The sequence below is a fragment of the Bos indicus x Bos taurus genome, chromosome 19 (assembly GCF_003369695.1).
Source record: "Bos indicus x Bos taurus breed Angus x Brahman F1 hybrid chromosome 19, Bos_hybrid_MaternalHap_v2.0, whole genome shotgun sequence".
Lineage (NCBI taxonomy): Eukaryota > Metazoa > Chordata > Mammalia > Artiodactyla > Bovidae > Bos > Bos indicus x Bos taurus.
In genome coordinates this window covers 42052268-42066503 of record NC_040094.1, presented here as the reverse complement: position 1 = coordinate 42066503, position 14236 = coordinate 42052268, and the positions used below count along the sequence as shown (strand labels likewise).

Here is a 14236-nt window from a genome sequence, read left to right as displayed (position 1 = left end):
TGTGCGCTTATGTCCATTCACTCATGACAAATAAATAATTGAGTTATTTTTTCCATGTCTAATTCATAGGGAAACATTTATGGAATATATTTTAACTTCCTTTTACCCTAGCTTTATATAATAGTCAATACCACATGGCATTTAAATATTAAACATTCACTAGGCATAATCTTTGTTGTTGTTGTTGAGTCACTAAGTCACGTCCAACTCTTACGACCCCATGGACTGGACTATAACCTGCCAGGCTCCTCTGCCCATGGGATTTTCCAGGCAAGAATACCAGAGTGGGTTGCCATCTCCTTCTCCAGGGCATCTTTCTGATCCAGGGATCGAACTCATGTCTCCTGCATTGCAGGTCGACTCTTAATGCTGAGGTACTAGGGAAGCAGGCATAGTCTTTAAATCATTTTTACATGAGCAGGCAATCTGGAAGGAAATCAGTCCTGAATATGCATTGGAAGGACTGATGCTGAAGCTGAAACTCCAATACTTTGGCTACTTGATGCAAAGAAATGACTCATTGGAAAAGACCCTGATGCTGGGAAAGATTGAAGGCGGGAGAAGGGGACATCAGAGGATGAGATGGTTGGATGGCATACCGACTCAATGGACATGAGTTTGAGTAAATTCTAGGAGCTGGTGATGGACAGGGAGGCCTGGTGTGCTGCAGTCCATGGGGTCGCAAAGAGGCAAACACAACTAAGCCAGCGACTGAACTGCAACTGAACTGAAGCAATCTGGAAAATTTTAGAAATTCTCCTGTGATTGAAAACTTCCACCTCTAGATGGCGCATTCCTGGTGTTTCACCTATGCTGCTGCTGCTGCTAAGTCGCTTCAGTCGTGTCCGACTCTGTGCGACCCCATAGACGGCAGCCCACCAGGCTCTGCCATCCCTGGGATTCTCCAGGCAAGAACACTGGAGTGGGTTGCCATTTCCTTCTCCAGTGCATGAAAGTGAAAAGTGAAAGTGAAGTCGCTCAGTTATGTCCGACTCTTAGCGACCCCATGGACTGCAGCCTACCAGGCTCCTCGGTCCACGGGATTTTCCAGGCAAGAGTACTGGAGTGGGGTGCCATTGCCTTCTGAGCCTATCTCAAACTCATTTGGAGATCTGGATACTTATCAGGATACCATTCCCCATAATCAGGATAATCTTGAAAGATCTACGGCAAAGAATCTCATGCCAATGACTCTTTTCTAGAGTAGAAGTTGGCAAGCTTCTTCTTTAAAATATTTGGCCCAAATAGTAAATATTTTAAGCTTTGCAGGCCATAAATTCTCTTTTTCAATGACTACTCAACTCATTCACTGAAGTAGAAAGCAGCCATGAACAATAGATAAGAAAATAAGCATGACTACCTTCCAATAAAACTTTAGTTATAGACACTGAAATTTGAATGGCCAATAATTTTGACATGTCAAAAAGTATTTGTCCTTCTTTGGACTTTTTTTCAACCATTTAAACATAAAAAACCATTCTTAGCTCATGGACTGTACAGAAACATATGGTGGGCCAGATTTAACCCACGTGCAGCTCTTCTAGAACTTAAAATTTCATGAGGCTGATGAATACATTTTTCTATCTTTCTCAATCAAAGTGTATGATAGAGATTCCCCCAAAATTTTAAACTCTGCAAAGGAAGAACAGCTTTCATATTTCTCAAATTTGTGATTGATTTTAATGAGAAGCTTTAATGAGGGCAGCAATTCTACCAAACAACCCAACAGTTATATGGGAGTTCAAAGAAGGGGCAAAAAGGATATTTATAAAACCTTGAGCCAAAGGTCACTAAATGAAGCAAATAGTAGAAATTGATGGGGAAATAGTTTCCCAGTGCTACAACGTATGGGCTTCCCAGATGGCTCAGGGGTAAAGACTCTGCCTGCCAATGCAGGAGATGCAGAAGACACAGGTTCAATCCCTGGATGGGGAGCTCCTCTGGAGGAAGAAATGGCAACTCGCTCCAGTATTCTTGACTGGAAAATTCCATGGACAAAGGAGACTGGCGGGCAACAGTTCATGGGGTCACAGAGTCAGACATGACTAAGCAACTGAGCACGCACAGCACAATGTATAGGGCCAGCTGCATAACTTGCAGGGCTCAGTGCAAAATGAAAATGTAGGGTCCTATGTTCAAAAATCAGCGGAAAAAGTGTCACTAAAGGCACTAAAATAAGTGTTTTTTCCTTCTGCATTCATACGCTTGACGTCATAGTTTTGGAGTAGGATTTTTTGGCCATTTAATGTCATTAGGTGTGGTAAGTCACTCAGTCATGTCCGGCTCTTTGTGATCCTATGGACTGTAGCCCGCCAGGCTCCCTTGTCCATGGGATTTTCCAGGCAAGAATACTGGAGTGGATTGCATGCCCTCCTCCAGGGGATCTTCCCAACCCAGGGATTGAACCTGCATCTCTTAAGTGTCCTGCATTAGCAGGCAGGTTCTTTACCACTAGCACAACCTGAGAAGCAATGTCAGCATCAGATCAGATCAGATCAGTCGCTCAGTCGTGTCCGACTCTTTGCAACCCCATGAATCGCAGCACGCCAGGCCTCCCTGTCCATCACCAACTCCTGGAGTTCACTGAGACTCACGTCCATCGAGTCAGCGATTCCATCCAGCCATCTCATCCTCTGTCGTCCCCTTTTCCTCCTGCCCCCAACCCCTCCCAGCATCAGAGTCTTTTCCAATGAGTCAACTCTTCGCATCAGGTGGCCAAAGTACTGGAGTTTCAGCTTTAGCATCATTCATTCCAAAGAAGTCCCAGGGCTGATCTCCTTCAGAATGGACAGGCTGGATCTCCTTGCAGTCCAAGGGACTCTCAAGAGTCTTCTCCAACACCACAGTTCAAAAGCATCAATTCTTTGGCGCTCAGACTTCTTCACAGTCCAACTCTCACATCCATACATGACCACAGGAAAAACCATAGCCTTGACTAGACGAACCTTTGTTGGCATCATAAGTACATAAAAATTAAAAATTTAAGCTACTGGCATGAATTTTACAGTTTCATATTGTGCAATGCCAGTTTTAAATCCAAATACAAGAACATTCAGTCAATGAAATTACACAATTCTTTCTTTTTTTTTTTTTTGCTGATCCCCCCCACAGGACATGGGGGAATCTCAGTTCCCTAACCAGGGATGGAACCCATGGCCACTGCAGTGGAAGCATAAGTCTCAGCCTCAAGACCACCAGGGAAGTCCACAACTCATATATTGTAGCTCATACATGCATATGCATTTTATTCTTATCAAAACAGTGGGAACACTGCATCAAACAAACTCAACTATTTTTTAAATTTCACTTTATAGGCTCACATTCTACCAACACTCTTCACCACTGGCTTTCTGATAAGTAAGACACGACAGAAAAGGACACAGGGTCACCTTATCTTTCCATTTCACTGTTTTCAGGAAGTAGTTGGCTAATACAGGAATGTAATAGAAGTACATGATAGGGTTCCTTGATCATCCATGTATCTTAGAACACCACTGCCTCTGTCTACATTTAAGGCAAGTTCCATTTAAGTGGGAAACCTGGCCTCTTGGGGTTGTTAGAGACTCTGCTTACTTGCTTATAGACATATCATACTTAACTTGTACACACCACCAGGGAAATTTGTTCAATGCATTCTTGTATTGGAACCCCATTCTCTGGATCCTAAGCTTTCCTGTTTCTTGTTCATTTTTCCCTCTAATGACTTCCTGACAAAGTTCAAGAGAGATAAATTTTTTGACTTTTTATGTCTGAAAATATTTTTATTCCATCCTCACTCATGATTAATTGTCAAAGTAGAGAATTTTAGGTTTAATATCATTTTCAGTTAGAATTTTGAAGGCTTTCTTCATTGGAATCATGGCTTCCAGGACTGTTTAGAAGTCCCGAACCATTCTGATTTCCTCATCTTTGGATACATGTTGTTTTTCTTCCATGGTTCTCTGAAATAGTCTGTGCACGTGCCTGGCCATAATTCTTTTTCATTTATTATTCATAGTTCTTGGTGGTCTCTTTCCATTTAGAAACTTGGTTCTTTATAAAATAGTTTCTTCATTCTTTTCCCTTCTCTGTTTCAGGAAGGCCTCCTTAAGACTGTTCTTCTTAGACCAAGCATTTCATTTTCTAATCTTTTCATTTATCTTTTTGTTCTACTGTTGGGGAGATTTTTAAAAGTTTATTTTCCAACCAATCTGTTGACATTTGGTTGTGGGAGTTAGCTTTTAATCCCAAGATCTCTTTCTTTTGCTCTCTAGTTCAACTTTGATGATATTCTATTCATATTTCAAATATGCAGTATTTTGTTACTTCTAAGGATATTAATTATAATTATTTTCTTTTTAAATTTTTTCTTCAGCTTCTTTGATTATCTGTTTCAAGAGTGCTATTTTTTGCTTCTTTCTTTGAATCTTTGTCTTTCACATTGTGGTGTTTTTCAGTGTAAAGTGATCTTTGAAATTCTGTTCATTTTCAAGAGGAAAGCCTTAAGTATTTGAAAGTTCTGTGTGTACGTGTGTGTATTTCATTCCAGGGTGGTTGTCAGGTGAGTTTCTTTTATGGGAAACACTCAAATACCTGTATCTTGAGTTCTTTTCTCTAGGATTTTTCAGCTTCCCTAGAGAAGGCCCCAGTAACCAGAGTTGGCTACATAATTTGCAGGGCCTAGTGCAAAATGAAAATGTCGTATTCCTTGCTCAAATTCAGGAAGAAGTTCAGCTAGAAGTACTAAAGCATCAATAGTTTTCTTTAAAAACATTTCATTACTTATATAGTAGAGGTAATAATGATACATGTTTAATAGTAGAAACTTACAAGTCAAAAAAACATTTTTGATGTCCTAATTTTATGTAATACAATAAATTAATGCTTTATTAAAGTGATTTCTTGATTGATCAGCATGTTTTTGTGGCTTGCTTTTCTGAAAATTCACTTATTAGCTCATAAAATTTATATTTTTATCAACTTCATTTTCAATCTATATAATTGAAAGAGATGTCAGTAATTCTTGGCAAATGCAAGATCTCTCAAGATCTTAAATAATCTCAAATGGAGAAAACAGCATGGAGCAAAGAACAAAATGGAGGAGAGGGAAAGGAGGAATGAAATAAAAGAATGGACAAGTCAGGCAGGTAGAAGAAGAGTCTGAAATGTCAAGAGAAGAAGCTTCAGCTAGCCTATGGTTGATGGATTTAAACTGAAAGAGAGTAGAGGAAGGAAAGAAATACTCATTGACTACCTATCATTGACAAGCATAGTTGCATAACATATTTAGCTACCATTCAGTAGTCTCTGAATAATACAAGTAATGGCTCCATCTTAGTAATGAAAAACGAAGGCTCAAGAAGAATGAACTTTGCATTAGTACCACAGTTAGAAAAAATGGCAGAACTGATATGTGAATGCTGACATATCTGACTCAACAGCCCAAGTTCTTTCAATTACATGAATGGTGTGGTACTTCAGGACTGGTGTCTTGGCCTCCTGACCATGATGGAAAGAAAAAAGACTTGAAACCAAAATTCCAATTAAGGTTCTAATAACTGAGCTGAAAGAAAATGATAGTGACAAAGACAAGGAAAAGAGAAAAATTCTTCAAGAGAAACTGCAGAAGTAGATTCAATAGTACCTAGTGAATTACTGGAGACAGCTGGTATAAAATGAGAGCAATTATAATTTTTCTTAATAATCATGAGATGACTCAGGGTAATTCTACCAACAAATAACAGAGAAGGATGCCAAAGAACAAAGTGTGATGACAAGGTGACTGAGTTGAAAGTCATGATAGAACGTCCAAGTAGGAATGTCTGATGGGCATAGTAAGGAATGTGTCCAGAATGGTGAAGAAGCCATTAGAGAATATGAAACCATTCACATAGAGCCAAAGCTGCAAGAAGGGATGAGATCACTGAGGGAGAGAGGGTAGGAAAAAAAAAGTGCGAGTATAAAACTGTAAAAAATGACACATTTTAGACCATTCTTTCAGAATCTATGAGTGGAAGAAAGAAAAGGAGCAGAGATGTAGCTACATTCTTGAAAGCAATCGTTTAGGACTCAGTTAAGACTCAGGTGGTCAGTATCAAATGTGTCCAAGAGGGTATAGGAGAAGAAATATGAAAAATGATGACTGGATTTGAGATGTAGGGTAATTGGTAATTTTTGTGGGGTAAGTTTCAGTAAAATGACGAGATTAAAATTTAGGGGTGAGTAGAAAGTGAAAAGTGGAGGAAACGAATGCAGAAAATTTTTCTAGAAATAATGAAAGGAAGAAACGTAAAAATACAAGAAATCCTGAAATAGAACAGGAATATCAGGTCATAGTCTAGTCCCTTCATTTTACAGATGAAGGAACTGAGGCCCATAGAGGTTAACCAGTACTGTTAGTCTCCACATACCCACTCCTCCCAATCTCTCCCCCCACATTCCCCCACAGCTTCCCCTATTATTAACATCTTGCATTAAGTGAGGAGCACTGGTAACAACTGATGGACCAATACTGACATATTATTATTAACTAAGTCCATTATTATTAACTATGCTAAAGCCTTTGACTGTGTGGATCACAATAAACTGTGGAAAATTCTGAAAGAGATGGGAATACCAGACCACTTGATCTGCCTCTTGAGAAATCTGTATGCAGGTCAAGAAGCAACAGTTAGAACTGGACATGGAACAACAGACTGGTTCCAAATAGGAAAAGGAGTACGTCAAGGCTGTCTATTGTCACCCTGCTTATTTAACTTATATGCAGAGTACATCATGAGAAACGCTGGACTGGAAGAAACACAAGCTGGAATCAAGATTGCCGGGAGAAATATCAATAAACTCAGATATGCAGATGACACCACCCTTATGGCAGAAAGTGAAGAGGAACTCAAAAGCCTCTTGATGAAAGTGAAAGAGGAGAGTGAAAAAGTTGGCTTAAAGCTCAACACTCAGAAAATGAAGATCATGGCATCTGTTCCCATCACTTCATGGCAAATAGATGGGGAAACAGTGGAAACAATGTCAGACGTTATTTTTGGGGGCTCCAAAATCACTACAGATGGTGACTGCAGCCATGAAATTAAGACACTCCTTGGAAGGAAAGTTATGACCAACCTAGATAGCATATTCAAAAGCAAAGACATTACTTTGCCAACAAAGGTCTGTCTAGTCAATGCTATGGTTTTTCCTGTGGTCATGTATGGATGTGAGAGTTGGACTGTGAAGAAGACTGAGTGCCGAAGAATTGATGCTTTTGAACTGTGGTGTTGGAGAAGACTCTTGAGAGTCCCTCGGACTGCAAGGAGATCCAACCAGTCCATTCTGAAGGAGATCAGCCCTGGGATTTCTTTGGAAGGAATGATGCTAAAGCTGAAATTCCAGTACTTTGGCCACCTCAGGCGAAGAGTTGACTCATTGGAAAAGACTCTGATGCTGGGAGGGGTTGGGGGCAGGAGGAGAAGGGGACGACAGAGGATGAGATGGCTGGATGGCATCACTGACTCGATGGACGTGAGTCTCAGTGAACTCCAGGAGTTGGTGATGGACAGGGAGGCCTGGCGTGCTGCGATTCATGGGGTCGCAAAGAGTGGGACACGACTGAGTGACTGAACTGAACTGAAGTCCATTTCATTAAGGTTCGTTCTTTGTGTTGTACATTCTATGGGTTTTGACGCACGTATAATGACATGTATCCACCAACATAATACCACATAGAACAGTTTCACTGCCCTAAAAATGCCAATACTGTTATTTAACCTGGTTAGAAAAGAGCTTAGACAGAAAACCAATAAAGATGTAACTTAGGAGGGATAAGAATCAAGAGAAGACTATCTGTCTTCAAAGAAAAGCCCATTTAATTCCTTAATTTTCATTTTGTACCTGGACTTCTTCCTCTGGTACCATGAACCCACTGGTTCTTGAAATTATTTTTGATCTATCCAAAAGGATCATGATTATCTATAGAAAACCATGACTATGATGGCTCACTTACTAGAGAAAAAGCAAAGTTATTGCTTTGAGCAAGGGAAAAAGAAACTTGTGTGTCACACTATTTTATTCTTATAGGAACTTTATAGTCCTAAGGCCTGGAAGACAGGAAGGATTACTCATGCTAAATTTGAAATGCATCCCTATAATAATCTTGATAATACTCCTCCCTTTCTCATTTTGGAGATAACAAATAACCCCAAGGCAACTATCCACCTACAGAATGTACACATTAGGGTAAAGGCATTCATTTAAGAAAAAAATACCTAATTATGAATACTTCAGATGAGCTGACAAACAACATTTTGCTATGGGTAGCAGAGTTCACCAAGAAACACCCTGATAATGTGTATATAAAGGTACACGAAACTGTTTCAGTAGGACATTTGCCATCAGAGCTTACCTCCAGGAACAAGCAGGGCAGTCTAGACACCATGAGCGTGCGCTTTTCTTCTGCATCCAGACGCCTTGGCTCCTGCGGAGGAGCTGGCTCTGTGCGGCTCTCCGGTGGGGGAGCCGGCTTTGGGGTCGGCAGCACAGGCAGTGTGCCAGGCTTTGGAAGCGGCTTCAACTGCGCCTTTGGAGGCAGCTCCTCTGCGGGAAGCTACAGCGGGGGACTGGGCGGAGGAAGTGCTTCCTGCACGGCCTTCACTGGAAATGAACATGGCCTCCTCTCTGGCAATGAGAAGGTGACCATGCAGAACCTCAACGACCGCCTGGCCTCCTACCTGGACAACGTGCGTGCCCTGGAGGAGGCCAACGCCGACTTGGAGCAGAAGATCAAGGGCTGGTATGAGAAATTTGGGCCTGGTTCCTGCCGTGGTCTTGATCACGATTATAGCAGATACTTCACAGTGATTGACGACCTTAGGAACCAGGTAAGAAACACAGTGCCATGAGGTTTAGTACCTGTAAGGGTAATTAGCCACACAGGCACAGATGCCTAAGTGATCACAGCAAGGCTTTGCTCTCAGCTGCTAATTTTCGGTAGTTTATTAATATTAAAACTAATATTTAATATTAATATTAAAATTATTATATTAAAATTCTGGTCTTCAAACTTGGCTTACTCATCATCTGGTATGTGGTATACATGTTTATGCTTTCAGAAATACTAAAATATCAAAAACTGCCCAATGTCTCCAGTTATATATTTACATAGAAAGTTTTCCATAGAAAGTTTTTTTCTTTTTTAATGGGTAAGATAGAGAGTAAAAGAGGCTATACTTAAATTTTCCATTTTCAAGAATCATCTTCTTATTAGAGACAGGATGCCAAAAATATTGCTATAATTTTATAGTTGACTTTATTTCAAGGAAATCTGAATTTTTAAAAATATTTCCTCATTCATAACTAATTCTCCATTGATCAGATAATTTCTGCAACAACAAGCAATGCCAATATTGTCCTGCAAAATGACAATGCAAGGCTCACAGCTGATGACTTCAGACTAAAGTAAGTGGGGCTGAAAAGAAACCAAAACAGTTGCCTAAGCCTTTCCCTCTTTTATTTAGGCTATTTGAGGTCACCTCCATTCTTTGAGTTTATTTGTTTTAAACCAAATGCGTGTTCGAATGACTCACTGAATTATATATTTTATTGGGGGACTGACACAAATGAATGTCAAAGTCATACAAAAGGGAATTTTGAGTTTTCTCATTCTCTTGTGTCAAAGAAATTTATTTATTTTTATGATTATGAATAATCTACCTGAAGTTTGGAGTATATTTTAACAGTTGGACTCAAAAGCTTAGTTTGAAGGGTGTTTTGTTTTGTTTTATACAGTTTCTGCCTTAACCTTTTTAAATATCCTTTCTACTTTGAGTTTATTCTATTTTATTTTATTTGCCATGGCTTGTGGCATGTAAGATAATTAGTTCCTCCACCAGAGATGGGACCCTCTGCAGTGCAAGTGCGGAGTCTTAACCAGGAGACCAGCAGGGAAGTCCCTTAGCTTGAGTTTTATGATGACCTAAAAGGTGATGATGGGGCTTCCCTGGTGGCTCAGAGGGTAAAGAATCTGCCTGCAGTGCAGGAGACCCCAGGTTCAATCCCTGGATTGGGAAGATCCCCTGAAGAAGGGAATGGCTACCTACTCTAGTATTCTTGCCTGGAGAATTCCACGGACAGAGGAGCCTGGAGGGTTACAGTCCACAGGGTGGCAAATAGTGGGACACAACTGAGCGACTTAACACAAAAGGTGATGACTGATGTGATGACGCTTTCAAATATTTTTCTAAGGTTTGAAAATGAACAGGCCCTCCATCAGAGCGTGGACGCGGATGTCAGTAGTTTGCGCAGGGTCCTGGACGAACTGACTCTGTGCAGAACGGACTTAGAGATTCAGCTGGAGACACTCAGTGAGGAGCTGGCTTACCTCAAGAAGAACCACGAGGAGGTAGGTGGTCTCTCCCCCCTGATTTTACAGCCTGCCTTCCTCCCAATGTTTAAAAATACATTTCAGATGACAAATATAATATCTTGAATTCAAGAAAGAATTTGTTGATTTCTCCATATGGCTTAGATGGTCTGAAATGTTTCTGTTCATCTCCCTCCAAAGAAACCCTAACAGAAGTTTCTAACTATATATATGGATCGTGTCTGTCTGGCTCCTTCAGAAATATACCGATCCCAACATGGTTTCTTTTAGGAGATGAAGGCTCTGCAGTGCGCGGCCGGAGGCAATGTGAACGTGGAAATGAATGCGGCGCCCAGCGTGGACCTCACGGTTCTGCTGAACAACATGCGGGCTGAGTACGAAGCCCTGGCGGAGCAGAACCGCAGGGACGCGGAGGCCTGGTTCAACGAAAAGGTAAAAAGCAAGCTAGGGATGCGCTGACTTGGCACCCGGTGCTGATCCAAGCATCGCTCATAACAAGGCTCATAACGTTTCAGAGCGCTTCGCTGCAGCAGCAGATTTCTGATGATGCTGGCGCCACCACTTCAGCTCGGAATGAACTGACTGAGATGAAACGTAATCTTCAAACCCTGGAGATTGAACTTCAGTCTCTTTTAGCAACAGTAAGTAAAAATGACACCAAAGAGTTGCTCTAGAAGTTGAGGGGAAAAAAATCAGAGTTTTTCCGCCACCTGTTATTATTAATTTTCATTTTTATCCAGTCATTACTCTGCCTGAAGTAAGATACATTTGCATTTTTCACAGTGGAATATCTTTGGCCTGAAAATTATACCAAGATGCTAATAATTGTGAAATGTTAGAATTAAAAAATACAATGATTTTTTAGGTACTCAAAAAGAAACAGGGGCTAAGTAAGACTCTGCACTCCCAATGCAGGGAGCCCAGGTTCCATCCCTGGTCAAGGGACTAGATCCCACATGCTGCACCTAAAGATCCCACATGTTACAACTAAGACTTGGCATAGCCAAATAAATAAATAAAAATTAATAACAAAAAAAGAAGAAAACAGTTTTTACCCTGAGTCTTCTCTCCCACGTCAAAAGATCAAAAATCACTGTTCAGGGAATGCGAAAACACACTTGCACCCATCCTAGTTTCTTTATCTAGCATTCCTTTGGGCCACTTAATTTTAATTGGAATACTCACAGGTTCCCTTTTAAGTGACATAAACAAGCAAAGTAGAGGCATGAAGGCTGCCCATAAAGCTCAACATGCATGACAATAATATTAATAATAACCGTTTTCATTAAGTGTTGCCCAGCACTTTCACCTACATGAGTCCACAATAACCCTGGGGCTTGGGCAGACCAGACTTTATATTTCATGTTATTATTTCCAAGAGAAGAATCTGAGGTTCAAAGAAGTTAAGCAATTTTCCAAGAGTCCCACAGTCAGATACAAAGGTACCAGAACTTCTCTCCAAATTTTCTAACTCCCAAGTCTATAGTTTTTCTACTATGGCTAGTAAACTTCCAGAAGAGGCTATAAACATATGTAAAATTCTTGCAGGTACAAGAACAAAACACGCTCATTGTCATCCCATGTAAAATTATAGCAAGCACCCATAAAGCCAATGAATCAAACTATTTAAAGCCTAGGAAGACCACTCTTTTCTTGAGATCATTTACTTCCAGAAAATTTATGCAGAGATTACTTTTTTAAAGTTTTTTTAAAATATATTTTTAGCTGCCTTCAGTCTGCATTGCTACACATGGGCTTTCTCTATTCGTGGCGAGCAGGGACCACTTTCTGGCTGCGGTGTGTAGGCTCCTCATTACAGCGGTTTCTCTTGTTGCAGAGCATGGGCTCCAGAGTGCAGGCTCTGTAGTTGTGGCACATCCTCTGCACTGTCAGGCAGATTCTTAACCACTGCACCACCAGGGAAATCCCAGGATTACTTATTTAATATAAGAGCTATAATCCTCATGACACAAAGCTGCCACATGATTAGAAATGAGTTCGCAAAGTGTAGGGGGACTTTAATTCCTGGAAACAGTGGCAAACTGTACCAAAGCACAGGGTAAGTGAGAGGGGACAGATCTTTAGACTGTGTCCTAGGAGAAAACAATTTTTCTAACACTCTTGGGGATATGAATAGCATTTACCACCAACTGTACTATTCTCCAATAGATTAAAAATAGTATGACATCTAATAAGGGCAACAATTAGTATTAAACAAGAGGAATACGGTTATTATATAAGGATAACTCTCTCAATATCTCTTAAGTGCTTTGCCATATCCTAAAACAGTGACATCAGCTACTAAATTATGTCTCACTGATCCTCAGAAACACTCCCTGGAGTGCTCCTTGACGGAGACGGAGGGCAACTACTGTGCACAGCTGGCCCAGATCCAGGCTCAGATCGGAGCCCTGGAGGAGCAGCTGCACCAGGTCAGGACCGAGACCGAGGGCCAGAAACTGGAATACGAACAGCTCCTGGACATCAAGGTCCACCTAGAAAAAGAAATCGAGACCTACTGCCGCCTGATAGATGGAGAGGATGGGTAAGTACTATTTACACTGAAAAAACTATTTTAAGGTTATTAAAGACTTCTTTGAAATCCAAAGTATCTATGATCTAGGTCATGTGTACATAAACTCTTAGTGTTAAGAGTTCAGTTATCTCCCATCTTAAATCAGTTTCTTGCAAAACAGTGTCAAATATTTAATACATACTTTATATTTTTACAGCTCTTGCGCTAAATCAAAAGGCTATGGTGGGCCAGGACATCAGATAAAAGGTAAACAAAAGCTGGGTTGAACATTCAACATTTGCATATGTTTCAAGGAATGAGTTATTTCCCCTTTATGAATTTGATAAATTCTAACAATTCATATCTCATTTTACTTTTTTCCTTTTTAAAAGTGAAGTATAGTTGACTTGCAATGTTGTATTAAGTTCTGCTGTACAGCAAAGTGATTCAATTATATATATATACATATTCTTTTTTAATATTCTTTTCCACTATGGTTTATCATAGATTATTGAATATAATTCTCCATGCTATACAGTAGGAACTTGTTTATCCATTCTGCATTTAAAAGTTTACATATGCCAAGCCCAGCCTCCCAATCCACCCATCCAAACCCCTCCCCCTAGGTGACCACCAGTCTGTTCTCTGTATCCCTGATTCTGTTTCTATTTCACAGAGAGGTTCATTTGTATCATCTTTTAGATTCCACACATAAGTGATATCATATGCATTGTCCTTGTTATTTTGACTTACTTCTTAGTATGATAATCTCTGGTTGTATCCATATTACTGCAGTATATATGTCATTTTAGATCCATCTAAAGCCACCGTGGTTAAAACAATTGTTGAAGAAATAGATCCTCGTGGCAAAGTTCTGTCCTCTAGAGTTCACAGTGTGGAAGAGAAGCCCACCAAAGTCAACAACGTGAAGAGTGAACAGAGGGTGCCTTCCTGAGCCCAAAAGGATGCCCCTAAATCAAAATATCAAATCAAAGCTAGGTTCCTAAATAAGAGCCCTCACTTCTCTGCTTTTCTTCCAATGAACTTTTAAAAACATTTATTTTTAGAGTAGTAACATTTCTTTTGACTTTCTCTGTGGTGGTGTTTCAATAAAAGTTCTTCCTGTTGCAAGTCATCTTCACTGGTTCTGGTCAGTCTTTGCATTTTAAATATACCCCCCCCCCACAGAAACTGAATTTGTTTTTAATTTCTTCTCTTTAAGGCAATGGTCTTCACAAGTTAGGTGTTAAGTTTAATAAGCAAAAAACTAGTTGGTGTCTTTTTCACATCTTTGTCAAATTTTAAACCTTCCTTCCTTCAGTAAATACTTGTTGAGCATATACCAACAGTAAGAGTAAAACAGTTAATAAAAT

At 40.1% G+C, this 14236-nt stretch overlaps 1 protein-coding gene across 1 annotated transcript; it reads left to right on the top strand.

Annotated features, from left to right (window-relative positions):
* The first annotated feature begins 8369 nt into the window (after positions 1-8369).
* Positions 8370-13998, top strand: KRT27 (keratin 27). Its single transcript, XM_027517426.1, has 8 exons — positions 8370-8846; positions 9341-9423; positions 10210-10366; positions 10619-10780; positions 10864-10989; positions 12676-12893; positions 13081-13130; positions 13676-13998. Exons 1-8 carry the CDS (start codon positions 8403-8405, stop codon positions 13816-13818), a joined length of 1383 nt encoding a protein of 460 aa, XP_027373227.1. The 5' UTR covers positions 8370-8402; the 3' UTR covers positions 13819-13998.
* The last annotated feature ends 238 nt before the right edge of the window (positions 13999-14236 follow it).